General features: G+C 43.1%; 1 protein-coding gene across 2 annotated transcripts in view; it reads right to left on the reverse strand.

Moving 5' to 3' along the window:
• Nucleotides 1–15,029, reverse strand: part of adgrd2 (adhesion G protein-coupled receptor D2) — a 452,918-nt gene that overhangs the window by 46,114 nt on the left and 391,775 nt on the right. For both annotated transcript variants that reach the window (XM_039762694.1, XM_039762695.1), the window contains exon 24: nucleotides 11,568–11,626. In XM_039762694.1, coding sequence (XP_039618628.1) covers nucleotides 11,568–11,626 — 59 coding nt within the window. The remainder of the gene's footprint in view (nucleotides 1–11,567; nucleotides 11,627–15,029) is intronic.

The following is a 15,029-nucleotide window of genomic DNA, read 5'->3' on the forward strand; positions in this document are numbered from 1 at the left end:
CTTGGTGTGTGGGTGTGGGTGTGTGTGTCCTGCGGTGGGTTGGCGCCCTGCCCGGGATTGGTTCCTGCCTTGTGCCCTGTGTTGGCTGGGATGGCTCCAGCAGACCCCCGTGACCCTGTGTTCGGATTCAACGGGTTGGAAAATGGATGGATGGATGGGTCAGAGCACAGGGTCAGCCATTGTACAGCACCCCTGGAGCAAATTTCAGGTTAAGGGCCTCCTAGTTTGCGTAATCTGGGGGTCATTTTTGATCAGTTTTTAAGAATAGATTCACATGTAAGATCTGTTAGCTGCTCCTGTTTCTTTCATTTAGGAAACCTTTCTAAACTGAGCTCTGTAGTCTCAAGACCAGAATTGGAGATATTTGTACATGTTTTCATCTCCTCACGTCTTCACTACTGTAATGACCTGTTTACATCTGATGCTTGGCATTGGACTTGGTGATGGAAGGCTTGCATGCAACTGCTCGGCCACTGGAAATCCATTCCATGGAAATTCATGGAATACAATTCATGGAAATCCAATCCATGAAGATCCCGATGCCAGTGGAAGTTTGGAACTGTATGGAATCAGCCGAGCATTGGCGACTTTTATACACCACACACCTTAGCAGCCGTTGAACACCACTCTGTGACTTTACATGGTCTTCCGCTTTGTGGCCAAGTTGCTGTTGTTCTGAAACGCTTCCACTTTCCAATAAGGCCACTTAGAGTTGACCGTGGAATATCCAGCAGGGATGAAATTTCTGGGACTGTCTTATTACAAAGGCGGCATCCTATCACAGTGTCACACTTGGAGTCACCAGAACGACCCATTTGGTTTCACAAATGTTTGTAAATGGAGACTGCATGGCTAGAAACATAATCTCGACCCCTCGGCTCTTGAAAATTTTAGACCCATCTCTAACCTGCCTTTCTTAAGTAAAATTCTGGAGAAGGCAGTCATTATGCAGTTAAATGACCACCTCAATAAACCTGCTATTCTTGATAAATTTCAGTCAGGTTTCAGAACAAATCACAGCACAGAAACTGCACTCGTTAAAGTAGTAAATGATTTGTGAGTGAATGCAGACAGAGGCCATTTATCTGTTCTCATCCTCTTAGATCTGAGTGCCGCATTTTACACCATTGATCACAACATTCTTAGAAATCGCCTTAGTCAATGGGTGGGCCTCTCTGGCAGGGTCTTAAATTGGTTTGAATCCTACCTGACAGGGAGAAAATTCTTTGTTAGCTGTGGTAATTACAACTCAAAGACACATGATATCCTATATGGTGTTCCACAAGGCTCTATCCTGGGGCCGCTGCTCTTTTCGATCTACATGCCTCCGTTAGGTCAGATTATCTCAGGGCACAACGTGAGCTACCACAGCTATGCTGATGACACACAGCTGTACTTATCAATAGCACCTGATGACCCCGACTCACTTGATTCACTAACACAATGTCTGACTTGTATCTCAGAATGGATGAATAGCAACTTTCTCAAGTTAAATAAAGAGAAAACTGAAATCTTAGTGATTGGCAATAATGGATACAATGAGGCTATTAGAAATAAACTGGATACATTAGGATTAAAAGTCAAGACGGAGGTAAAAAATTTAGGGGTAACAATTGACTCTGACCTGAATTTTAAATCACATATTAATCAGATTACTAGGACAGCATTCTTTCACTTAAGAAATATATCAAACGTTAGACCTCTTATAAAATTGCAAGATAATGAAAAATTACTTCATGCTTTGTTTCCAGTCGGCTAGATTACTGTAACGCACTCCTCTCAGGACTACCCAAAAAAGACATAAATCGTTTGTAACGAGTGCAGAATGCAGCTGCTAGAATCCTAACTAGGAAAAGAAAATCTGAGCACATCACCCCAGTTTTGATGTCACTACACTGGTTACCTGTGTCATTCAGAATTGACTTTAAAATACTGCTTATAGTTTACAAAGCCTTAAATAATCTGCTCCATCCTATATTTCAGAATGTCTGTCTCCTTAAACTCCAAAACATAACCATAGATCTTCAAATAAGTGTCTGCTTAGAATTCCAAGAGCTAAACTCAGGCCCGTCGCGACAAGGCAGGCAAACCAAGCAATTGCTTGGAGCCCCGAGCTGGCCTGGGGCCCCAAGACAACGACTGGTTAAGAATAAAATGCAGCGACAAACTGTGTGAGCGCCCCATTGATAGTGAATGCAGTAAAGTGCAATGACACTGTTATCGGGATCCCCCTCAAGGGGGCCCCCCTCGCTGACAGCAGCCAGCCAACCACACGATCTCTGCTGCCGGCAAAATACAAAACTTCCTCGGCAGTCATGAAGCGGAATTATGCCTCAGGAAGCCAAAAAAGACAGAAGAGAAAGGAAGAGGAGGATAAGAAAAAACAAGACAGTGGTAAGTGATAAATTACACACATAAAATAGCTCTACTTGTCTTGTACAAATGGTGCAATTTTGCAGCAGGTAGGCTAGCAGAAATATGTTTATGTATCATACATAAATGACATGACATTGCTATAGCTTTTTAATAGGTTTTGATGAAAGTGGCATAGCATGCTATACTAACTATTCCACTGTGATAATCTATTCAGGAAAACCACACAATAAATTCTGTGCATCAAACATTAGCTTGGGATGTTTTTAAGCATTGGTAGTCGGCTCACAGCACTACTAATAATTAGTAAACATTTAATTATAATTTCATTGTTTGTTAACAGTAAAAAGTTTATTTATATAGCATGGATTTAGTTATTGTGCACTTTTTTAATGTATATTTGATTTTATGGTACAGTGGTGTTTTTTGCAAATATTCAATTGTTGAAAATGTTCAAATTTTATGCACTTTATATGCAACAGCAGTATTTGCACTGTAAACCTTTTTTATTTATATAAAGTGTGAGTGAATTTAAACTGTATGGCTATGCTGTGGTTCCTTTGCGTGTGTGCATGCGTGCGGGGGGCCTCCATGTCCATTTTGCTTGGGGCCCCCAAATTCCTTCAAACGGCCTTGGCTAAACTTAACAGAAGTGGTGAGGCTGGCGGCCTTCTGCTGTTATGCACCTAAAATCTGGAATAGCCTGCCAATAGGAATTCGCCGGGCTGATACGGTGGAGCACTTTAATTAACTGCTGAAAACATATTACTTTAACATGGCCTTCTCATAACTTCACTGTAATCAAAATCCTGATACTCTGTATATCCAACTCATTATAATAACTATTCATGGTGGCTCGAAAATCTGTACTAACCCCTACTCTCTCTTCTGTTTCCTTTTCGCTTGCGCCACCACCATCTATTCAAAGCACTGTGATGTTCCAACAATGATGGATGGATTAAAAGCCAGAAGTCTGTATGACCATCAACATCAAGTGACTCTGTGAGAGCCCTAACTACAAAGAGGACTGTTTCATTTATGTTAGGTAGAATGCCCAGAGTGGACTGGGTGGTCCCGTGGCCTGGAACCCTTGCAGATTTTATTTTTTTTCTCCAGCCGTCTGGAGTTTTTTTTCTGTCCACCCTGGCCATCGGACCTTACTCCTTTTCTAATGTTGTCTTATTTTAATTTCTTATTTTGTCTTTTATTTTTCTTTTCTTCAGTATGTAAAGCACTTTGAGCTAATTATTGCATGAAAATGTGCTATATAAATAAATGTTGTTGTTGTTGTTGTAGTTGCTTGATTTTATACTGTATACCTGTGGCACCGGGTCTGATTGAAACACCGGAATTCAGTAATTAAGTGGCGGGTCCCAATACCTTTGAGCATATGGTGTATCTGGGGACCATCAGCACGGCAGTGACAGTCCATACCATGTGCACAAATTATTTGACATAAAGAAGGCGGATGAATATTAAATAGTAAAATAGAATTAATTAAGATTAGATTAGATACAACTTTATTAATCTCATGGGAAAATTCAGACGCATATAACAGCAGAAACATGAAAAAAAAAAGAGTATCGACTCACAGGACAGATAACACAGCCAATCAATCACTCAATAAACAAACAAATAAAAATAAACTTACTAAGTACATCGGATAGCAGTGGGTAGAAAAGACCCCCAGAGCCACATCTTAGTACACACCATAGTAGAATGAGACTGTGGCTAAAGAGCGCCAGCTAGGGGGGGATTTTTCCCACAAACTTTTCACACGACAGCTCCCGGGGGTCCAGGTTTGGCACAGGGTTTCCTGATTTGCTCCAAGAATTGCTGCCTGGGCATTATTGTGTCTGTGGTTTGGGGCTCAGTGGCGCCCCCTTGTGGTTACAACTCATAGTTAATGACGTCAATGCATCTACCTTAGCCAATTTATTCATAACCAGAAGTGTTTCTGCTTCATTTTAAATCGCTGGATGTCAGACACCTCTTGACGTCAAGCGATAAGAGCAGCAGGTGGGAGGTACGTGAAAGTTTTCACAAATATCTGGGGACCATCAGCACAGAAGTGACAGCCCAGGCCGTGTGCACCAATTATTAGACATAAAGGAAAGCAGATGAATATTAAAAAGTAGAGGCCCCAAAACGGAGCTTATAGAATTAATTAAGATTAAATTAGATAAAACTTTATTAATCTCATGGGGAAATTCAGATACATACAACAGTAGAAACATAAAAAACGAATACCGACTCACAGGACAGATGACATAGCCAATCAATCAGTCAATAAACAAACAAATAAAAATAAACTTACTGAGTACATCGGATGGTAGTGGGTAGAAAAGATCCCCAGAGCCACATCTTAGTGCACACCATAGTAGCATGCAAGGTTATTATAGTTAACGAAAACTAAAATCAAAACTGAAACTATTATTAAAAAAACATTTTCATAAACTGAAACAAAATAATTAACAAAGCTAAAATGAAAAACTAAAACTAAACAAAACTATTAAAGTAGCTGGAAAGACTAACTGAAATAAAATAATAACATATTAAAAATATTTTTTAGTTTTCGTTTTTGAATGAATATTCATGCTGTTAGTCTTTAACCCTAAAACAGAAACTCATCCACCATAAGCTGCCCGCATCTATCCATCCATTGAATGGTGGCTGGTGACGGAGGGCGGGTGTTCACACAGCATTTGCGGTGGCACAGCGAATGGACTACGGCCGTGTAAAGTAGAAAGCGATTTACTGCGCCTCCTTTCTTTGCGCTTCTTGTATATCGAGATGCAGTTCAAACTCCTACAGTCGGAATGTGCTGGTCAACAAAACCTTTATTGTCTGGACAAAAGAATCACAAGTGAGTAACGTTTCAATTAATTTCTCAGGTGCCTGCGTTTTGTTGACAGTAATTCACCTGCCACTTCACACAGGAGAACACTGAAGCCCAGTATGGGAGATTTTTGAATGTAATATTGAAGGCATTCATTACAAGCACATTGTCTTGGAGTGAGATATGTTGTGTGCTGTAGACATTTAGAGTAAAAAAAAAAAACCAAAAACTCGAACCTTAAAATTCACCTAAATTTCATTACAAATTGTCCCATTCTGGGCAAAAAAAGATTAAAAAGTGCCAACAATCAGAGCACATTTGTTCAGCACAAATGACAAAGAAAATATTTTTTAAAATCATTATGTAAAATTGTTCATATACAGTATATAGTAAATGATGTGGTATAGTTAGCTTTTAAACTCGTATCCTAACCTTTTAAGTGTACAATTCTGACTGTGACACAAAACTAAACTCCATAGTAGCTCTTTAACCAGACCATAATTACTAAAACTAAAACTAAATATATAAAAATAAAATAGAAATGTCTTTGTGAAATAAAAACTAAATTAAAACTAAAAATATACGAGGAAGGAAAACTAAAACTAAGTAACGTCAGAAATAATATAGAAATAAAAACTAATAAAAGAAGTCAAAACTATAATAACCATGGTAGCATGACACTGTGGCTAAAGAGCGCCGGCTAGGGGGGGAATTTTTACGATGTTTTCACACGACAGCTCCCGGGGGTCCAGGTTTGGCACAGACTTTCCTGATTTGTTCCAAGAATTGCTGCCTGGGCATTATTGTGTCTGTGGTTTGGGGCTCAGTGGCGCCCCCTTGTGGTTACAACTCATAGTTTATGACGTAAATGCATCTACCTTAGCCATCTTATTCATAATCAGAAGTCCATCCATCCATCCATTATCCAACCCGCTATATCCTAACTACAGGGTCACAGGGGTCTGCTGGAGCCAATCCCAGCCAACACAGGGTGCAAGGCAGGAAACCAACTCCAGGACAGGGCACCAGCCTACCACAGATAATCAGAAGTATTCCTGTTTAATGTTATATAATGACAGTCCAGGCCGTGTGCACAGTTTAGAAAGGTTTCCTAAATGAAAGAAACAGGAGCAGCTAACAGATCTTACATGTGAATCTATTCTTAAAAACTGATCAAAAATGACCCCCAGATTACGTAAACTAGGAGGCCCTTAACCTGAAATTTGCTCCAGGGGTGCTGTACAATGGCTGACCCTGTGCTCTGACCCATCCATCCATCCATTTTCCAACCCGTTGAATCCGAACACAGGGTCACGGGGGTCTGCTGGAGCCAATCCCAGCCAGCACAGGGTGCAAGGCAGGAAACCAACTCCAGGACAGGGCACCAGCCTACCACAGATAATCAGAAGTATTTCTGTTTAATGTTATATAGTGACAGTCCAGGCCGCGTGCACCAATTATTTGAAATAAAGGAAAGCAGATGAGTATTAAATAGAAAAGGCCCCAAAATAGAGCTTATAGAATTAATTAAGATTAGATTAGATACAACTTTATTAATCTCATGGGGAAATTCAGATGCCTACAACAGCAGAAACAAAGAAAAAGAATACGGACTCATAGGACAGATGACATAGCCAATCAATCAGTCAATAAACAAATAAATAAAAATAAACTTACTAAGTACTTGGGATGGAAGTATCGACTTGCCTAATGGCAATGTGCAGAAAAGAGGCCCATCTTAGCACACACCGTACTGGAATGAGACTGTAGCTAAAGAGTGCCACCTAGGGGTGATATTTCACAATGTTTTCCTACGACAGCTTCCAGCGTGTCCAGGATTGGCACTATAATGGCACAGGCTTTCCTGATTTGCTCTCAGAATTACTGCTTGGGCATTACTGTGTATTTGGTTTGGGGTTCAATGGCACCCCCTTGTGGTAACACCTTGTAGTTAATAATGTAAATGGGTCTTAGTCAACTTATTCATAATCAGAAGTATTTCTGTTTAATTTCATATAATTGTATGTCAGCCACCTCTTGACGTCAAGCGATAAGAGCAGCAGGTGGGAGGAATGTGAAGGTTTTCACAAATATCTGGGGACCATCAGCACGGCAGTGACGGCCCAGGCCATGTGCATCACTTACTTGACGTAAAGGAAAGCAGATGAATATTAAAACAGTAGAGGCCCCAAGATGAGGCCTTGGACCGCAGACTCCTGGATGGTCACGAGCAAACTTTTCTCAACAGAAGTCGAATATAAGAAACAAAAGGGAACAACTGGCAGCTTACAGAGTTGGCATATTGGCCTTGGCACTTGTCTTTTCTATTCATAGACCTACGGATTAGTCTTATATATTCTTTATTTTTTTCCCTTAAAATTAAAGGTGATCACCTACTCCCGACTGCCTAGGAGCGAATTGAAAAGGCACCGCACAGAAAGCAGCTTTCATGTCATTTAAGGGGAAGAACTGACCTTGGAAAGCGAAACGCAGACCGTATTGCATCCGATACATTTACTTAATGTGTGCTTTGTTACTTAGCAGTAAAGCGCACTCACCGATTAACGTCAAAGAGGGGCTTCGCTGGTTCATTTGTGTTTAGACTGATGAGATTTTATTGATAAACATAATTGCTTCTCTACACACCAAAGGCAAGAAGTCACAAAGCGGGGAGGAAAAAAAAATCAGAAAGAACTGCAGTTTCCCACCAACTTTCACTCTGCGTTTGCTCGAGACTGGCAAGGCTTTATTTGATTCTTATTTTCTCGTTATTTTTTTTTCTCTTTCAGCTAATTGGTGGATTTTGTAACCATGGATTCACATATCCATTTCATAATTAAACCAACGATCAAAACACCAGCATCATGTAACTTTCTCTCATTTGAGAGCTGTGGCCTTGAGGTTTCATTGAAGGAAAAAAAAAATGATAGAAAAGGCCTCAAGCAGCTTATAAATGAAATTTTAATGGCTTTTAAATAAAGCAGCCTCTTGATGTAATGCTCCCTTTGCATAGATAGATGTATTCCTGAATTTCAGGTAATAAAATAAAATAATAAAAAAAAACTAATCATAATAATAAAACCCACTGGCCATTTTCTTTTGAGACAATTTGATAACCAGCATAAATCATCAGGAGTCGTATCATTTGATTTGGTAACAACACACTGAAGCACTTGACATTCCGCGCGATAATAAAGACCCCGCGTTCAGATCATGGTGAACATGGTGCTTGCAGAATAACAGCAGTTTAAAATTAAATTGCACAAGTCCTTGTTTTAATTTACATGAACATTACCAGCTCGCATTCACACATTCATTCATTATGACTTCTGTCACTGCCGAACTGCACAGAGCTGGAGCTTCGACTAGCACAGGGCGCCACTCCATCACCAACCCATATCTGAGTGCTGCCAGTCCATCACTGACCTGTGTAAGTGCTGCCAGTCTATCACAGTAAGTGCTGCCACTCCATTACCATCCTATATATAAGTGCTGCCAGTCTATCACAGTAAGTGCTGCCACTCCATCACCGACCTAAATCTGAGTGCTGCCAGTCTATCACAGACCTGTGTAAGTACTGCCAGTCTATCACAGTAAGTGCTGCCACTCCATCACCAACCCATATCTAAGTGCTGCCAGTCTATCACAGTAAGTGCTGCCACTCCATCACCGACCTAAATCTGAGTGCTGCCACTCCATCACAGTAAGTGCTGCCACTCGATCACCTACCTAAATCTGAGTGCTGCCAGTCTATCGCAGACCTGTGTACTGTAAGTGCTGCCAGTTCATCACCGACCTGTGTAAGTGCTGCCAGTCTATCGCAGACCTGTGTAAGTACTGCCAGTCTATCACAGTAAGTGCTGCCACTCCATCACGAACCCATATCTAAGTGCTGCCAGTCTATCACAGTAAGTGCTGCTACTCCATTACCATCCTATATCCAAGTTCTGCCAGTCTATCACAATAAGTGTTGCCACTCCATCACCAACCCATATCTAAGTGCTGCCAGTCCATCTCTGACCTGTGTAAGTGCTGCCAGTCAATCACAGAAGTGCTGCCACTCCATCACCAACCTGTATCTAAGTGCTACCAGTCTATCACAGTAAGTACTGCTAGTCTGTCACAATAAGTGCTGCTACTCCATCACCAACCTAAACCTAAGTGCTGCCAGTCTATCGCTGACCTGTGTAAGTACTGCCAGTCTGTCACAGTAAGTGCTGCCAGTCCATCACCGACCTAAATCTGAGTGCTGCCAGTCCATCGCAGACCTGTTTAAGTACTGCCAGTCTATATTAGTAAGTACTGCCAGTCTGTCACAATAAGTGCTGCTACTCCATCACCAACCCAAATCTAAGTGCTGCCAGTCCATCGCAGACCTGTGTAGGTGTTGTGATAACTATTCAAGTAAGGCATGACTGTGACCCAACACAGGACTGATCCATCTACAGGAGATACTGAACATTACCGGAAACCTTTCTACTTGTAATTAGGCACCCTCAGTGTAAAAATACAAGTCTGCATTAAAGAAGTCGCACAAGTGCCAGTCAGGCAGCCTCAGGGTCTCTTCAACTTCCTCAACATCAGAACGAATAGCAGATGACCACGTTAAATAAAAATGTGGGCCACTGGTTTCTCTGATTTATACTGGTAGTGGGTCACATTGGGTCGCAAGTGGGTTGCAGGTGCCTCTGTGGTGGTCACGCTCGTTTCACCATAGGGGGGAGACCCCCAATTATCGCGCTCGATTTATGAGAACACTCTAGAAAGAACAGGCCATTCAGCCCAACACAGCTCACCAATCCTATCCACTTTCTAGTTTCCTTTTGTTATCACAAGGTTCCTTCATACAGTAAATGTGGAAGGCATATTTTTTAAAACTGTGGACATATTCGTTAAGTTTAAGGCTTTGTCATTCGCCTGTTGTGAAGAACGGAACCCTACCTGGCCAGGAAGCTGTGACAATGGAAGAAAGGCCAGGGAGGGTCTTGACAATATCTCCTTTCCGTGACAGAACCCGGATGTGGAAGGAACGTTACAAAGACTACAGTGGGGCTGGCATCCTAACAGCCAATGAGTGACACCAGGGATGGACTTGGGAACCGGGAAGGCCAACGCAGTGGGACACTGCCTGCTATAGGCAAAATGCACCCCTGTACACTGGGTGGCAGCATCCCATGTGGTAAGAACCTGTACATTGGGTGGCAACATCCAGTCTGACGAGCCCCCTGTATACTCAATGGCAGCATCCTGTCTGGTGAGCCCCCTGTACATTGGGTGGCAACATCTCGTCTGACGAGCCCCCTGTATACTCAATGGCAGCATCCTGTCTGGTGAGCCCCCTGTACATTGGGTGGCAACATCTCGTCTGACGAGCCCCCCACACACTGGGTGGCACCATCCAATCTGGCAAGCCCCCTGTACACTGAGTGGCACCATCCCATCTGGCGAGCCCCCTGTACATTGGGTGGCAACATCTCATCTGACGAGCCCCCTGTATACTCAATGGTAGCATCCTGTCTGGTGAGCCCCCTGTATACTGGGTGGCAGCATCCCATCTGGTGAGCCCCCCGCACACTGGGTGGCACCATCCCATCTGGCAAGCCCCCCGCACACTGGGTGGCATCATCCCATCTGGCGAGCCCCCTGTACACTGGGTGGCAGCATCCCATTTGGCGAGCCCCATTGTGGACACCTTCAGGACAGCATGGGGTAGTTGTGGTCCCACGGGCCTGCCCTATCAAGTTCTATGGGGGCCATCAGGGGACGCTGTTGGATAGTGATGATAACAAGGACCAATGTAGTCCTGCCTGACCTGGACGTGCTTCCTGGAGGCAATTGATTGACCACTGGAAGTATTTTCCAGGTCCAGAGTTAAAATAGAGCCCTCCACTCGGATAAGGGAGTCAGTGTTAGATGAGGAGCTGGAGGACAACACACCCTGGGGGTGAAGTGGAGGAAAACCGAAGGAGCAAAGAGAGTGACTGACACTATTAGGAAGGAAGGAAGCCTGTAAAAGGTATGTGTTATTGCCAAATAAAGTGCTGGGTTTGAACCCTGGGACTCTTGGGTTTGGAGTGCTGGTACGCCCTCTAGTGGCCACACCTTGCATTTGTGTACCATTATGCCCCATAGTAACCAGCAAAACTCTACAACGTTTTGTTAAAATTTATAATAAATACTTCAGTTTAGAACATAATCTTATGTAGCAAATTGATATATACCATGAATGTGAAGAAATAACCTTGGCATGAAAAATGCCAAACTTATTCTTTAATTAAGGCCAGTGTCAAGTCAAAACAGATATTCGTTTGAACAAAACCCACCAGCTACAAAACCGTACGACGCTGCTACATACCTGGTTTTTTGACGCTGGCTTCACTGAAAAGTTCACAAAGCTTTCTTTTCTGAAACCGTCTAAAAAACAAAAGAAGAAAGAAGCGCAACATGGAAAATCAGACTCAAACGACTGCTGCCTATCATGTAACAGAGCTCACGTCACTGAACGGCTGAATTTTAGTCAAAGTCAAAGTGAACTTTATTGTCATCTCAACCGTATACAAGTATACAGATAGACGAAATTGCGAAGCTCAGGGTCCACAGTGTAACAACATGATGTGCAAATAGTAAATTAAAAATAGAAAAAAAATTTAAAATTAAAACACAAACAAGACAAGACATTGTGCAGATAGGACAAAGAAGTAGCAGCAATATTGATGTGTAAGATATGTAATATAAATAAATAAATAATAGATATAGATAATACAGAAATGATAAGTGTATGATAATAGTTGTTTAAGACGTGTGGGTCAATGACAGGTCAGAATGTTTCACGGCAGAAGGATATCAAGAGTGTCAAAACACTTAGAGGTCAGTATGAGATTTTCAGTTCTTTTCTACATGCACACTCATCTTTGCAGGACTGTGGTTTTCATGTATAAAAGTTCTGTTTTTAAAGGTGGTTGAGGCCGTGTGGAAGGTCCCAGGGGGCAGCCTGGTGTTAAGGAGTCTAACAACTTGGGGGTAAAAACTCTCCTGCAGCCTGGCAGATTTGGCTCTGATGCTGCAGTATCTTCTCTTGGATGGCAGAAGTGTGAAAAGTCCATGTGAGGGGTGTAAGGGGGTCCTGCTCAATGCTGCAGGCCTTGCGGACCCTGCATTTGTAAAATATGTCCTGTAGTGAAGGGAGAGGCACCCCAATAATGTTCTCTGCTGTCTTCACTATCCTTTGCAGGCGCTTGCGGTCGGATATGTTGCAGTTGCCATACCAGACAGTGATGCAGCTGGTCAGGATGACTGGGTGACTTGCGTGATTGACCCGCTTCTGGTCAGGCTTATACAGTGGAGTCAGGAAGTTATTCGGACCCCTTCACCTCCCTGCACATTTTATTGGGTATTAGATTTCACTTTAAATGCATCAATTTTCCACTTTTGCTCACCAATCTACCCTCAATAACCCACACTGACAAAGTGAGAATGTGTTTTCAGGAAGGGTGTGCAAAAAGCCGTTAAAACACAAACTGAAATCTCTCATTCCTAGAAGTATCCAGACCCTTCAATCAGTACTTTGTAGACAGCAATTTTAGATTTGAATTTTCTTGGGTAAGTCTCAAGAAGCTTGGCAAACCTGGATTTTGGAATTATAATTTTTTTTTTATCACTTATTTTTCTGACAGATCCTCTCAAGCTCGGTTATATTGGATGGGAAGTATCAGTAAGCAGCCATCTTCAGGTCTCTCCAACACATGTTCTGTGGGGTATAAGTGTGGGCCACTCAGAGGGTCATTTGTCCCAAAGTTACTCCAGTGTTGTCTTGCCATTCTGTAATGTGAACTGCTGCCCCAGTCTGAGGTTGCATGCACCCCTCTTCAAGGGGTGACCTCTCCCTGTATTTGGCTGCACTCATCCTTCCCTCAATTCTGACCAGTCTCTGTATCCCATGATGCTCACACCACCATGCTTCACTATAGGATGGTATTTTGCAGGTAATGAGCAGACCCTGGTCTTTACCAGACACAGGGTTTGAAGTTCTTGCCTAAAGAGTTCAAGTTTTGTCTCATCAGACCAGAGAATCTTTCTCTTCATGCTCTTTATACACCATTTGGGGAACTCCAAGTGTGCGTTAGCCCCTCTACCATAAACTCCAGATTGACAGGGAGCTACTGAGATGGTGATCCTTCCAACAGATTCTTCCACCTCAGCAGAGAATCTGTATTAGGTGACCATAGGGTTCTTGGTCACCTCCCTGGTAAAGACTTTTCTTGCCTGGCTATTTTGGCCGAGTGTGAGAGGAGGTCAGGGCGCCTGACGCAGAAATGTTGCGTACGCCCGTTTCCAAGCTCACTTCAAGATGTGTAAAAACTAAACTTGGCCTAAAGCCACGCACATTCTCATGCCAGGGTCCCTCCCCTTGCGTACGCACTGTGGAAACCAGCCACAGACAGACACAGCAAGTCCCAAACGCACACTTTTAATCACCGTATTTACAGTTCTGCACACAACACAGTGCCCCCTGCATCAAACACCTCTCTAAAGTCCAGGCCTCTCAATAGTCCTTCCTTTCACCGCCTCTGCTCCTCTCTTCCCGAGCTTTGTCCTCTTCCTCCTGACTCCGGCTAATGACTGGAGGAAGGCGGCCTCTTTTATGTCCACCCAGACGTGCTCCGGGTGCCCTCTGACAATCTTCCTGCTGCACTTCCCGGTGTGGTGGAAGTGCCTCATGAGCATCCAGAAGCACTCCGGGTGTCTCTGGTAATCCTTCTGGCAGCACTTCCGGGTGTGGCGGAAGTGCTGACATCCAGGGCTCTTTAATCCTCTGGGTGCCTCCTTGTGGTGCCCACGGACCCTAATTGGGTTGAGCTTCCATGCTCGGCTCCCGTAGTCCCCATATATACCAGGGTGGTTGCCCTCTCATGGCCCCGGGGAGGTATAATCCAACTCCCGGTCCTTCCAGGTGTCCCGGCTGGGCATAAGCCCCCAGCCAACCACCACAGCATGTTTCTGCTTGGTACTGCCCAGCGTCAAAGCTGTGCTTGCTGTTTCTGTGGTCTGCTTCTCTTTTATTAGATTCACATCAAATGATGCGGGGTTTATCACATACACTAAAATTCTTCTTCTTTTTTATTTCTGGCACTGTGCAACTTTCTGAACCTGAACTTTCGAGTAGTCGCGTACACGTGTATTAAATTTCACATTCTTTGGGATTTGTAAAAGGAAAGTGCATGGGTGGAAGTTGGCGTACGCACAGATTTATACACCTGGATTGCTTTGTGCGTACGTACATTTCCACCTTTGTCCATACACCATGTTTTAGTGTGAATTCTACGCATGGCATTATACATGAAGCCCCAGGTCATTCCAAACGTCTTTCATTTCACAATGGTTGAGGCCATGGTGCTCCTGGGAACGCTCAAAGCTTTAGAAATGGTTTGATCTCCTTGCCCTGATCTGTGCCTCCCCATAATTTGATAATGGAGGTCTACAGAGAGGAGTTGGGACTTTAATGGCTTGGCTTTTGTGCTGATATGCGGTGTGAATTCTGGGACCTTCTGTAACACAGATACATGTGTGATGTCCAATCAGTTCAGTGTGCCACAGGTGGACTTCAGTCAAGTTCTGGAAACATCTCAGGGGGAATTAAAACAAACAGCAGGCACCTGAACAACACAATATGGAGGGCTGCAGCAAAAGGTCTGAATACTTCTAGGAATGAGAGATTTCAGTTTTGATTTTTAATAAATTTGCAAACCTTTCTGAAAACATGTGTTCACTTTGTCATTCTGGGTTAATGAGTGTTTGGAGATTGATGGAGAAAAAATGG

The sequence above is a fragment of the Polypterus senegalus genome, chromosome 9 (assembly GCF_016835505.1).
Source record: "Polypterus senegalus isolate Bchr_013 chromosome 9, ASM1683550v1, whole genome shotgun sequence".
Classification (NCBI taxonomy): domain Eukaryota; kingdom Metazoa; phylum Chordata; class Cladistia; order Polypteriformes; family Polypteridae; genus Polypterus; species Polypterus senegalus.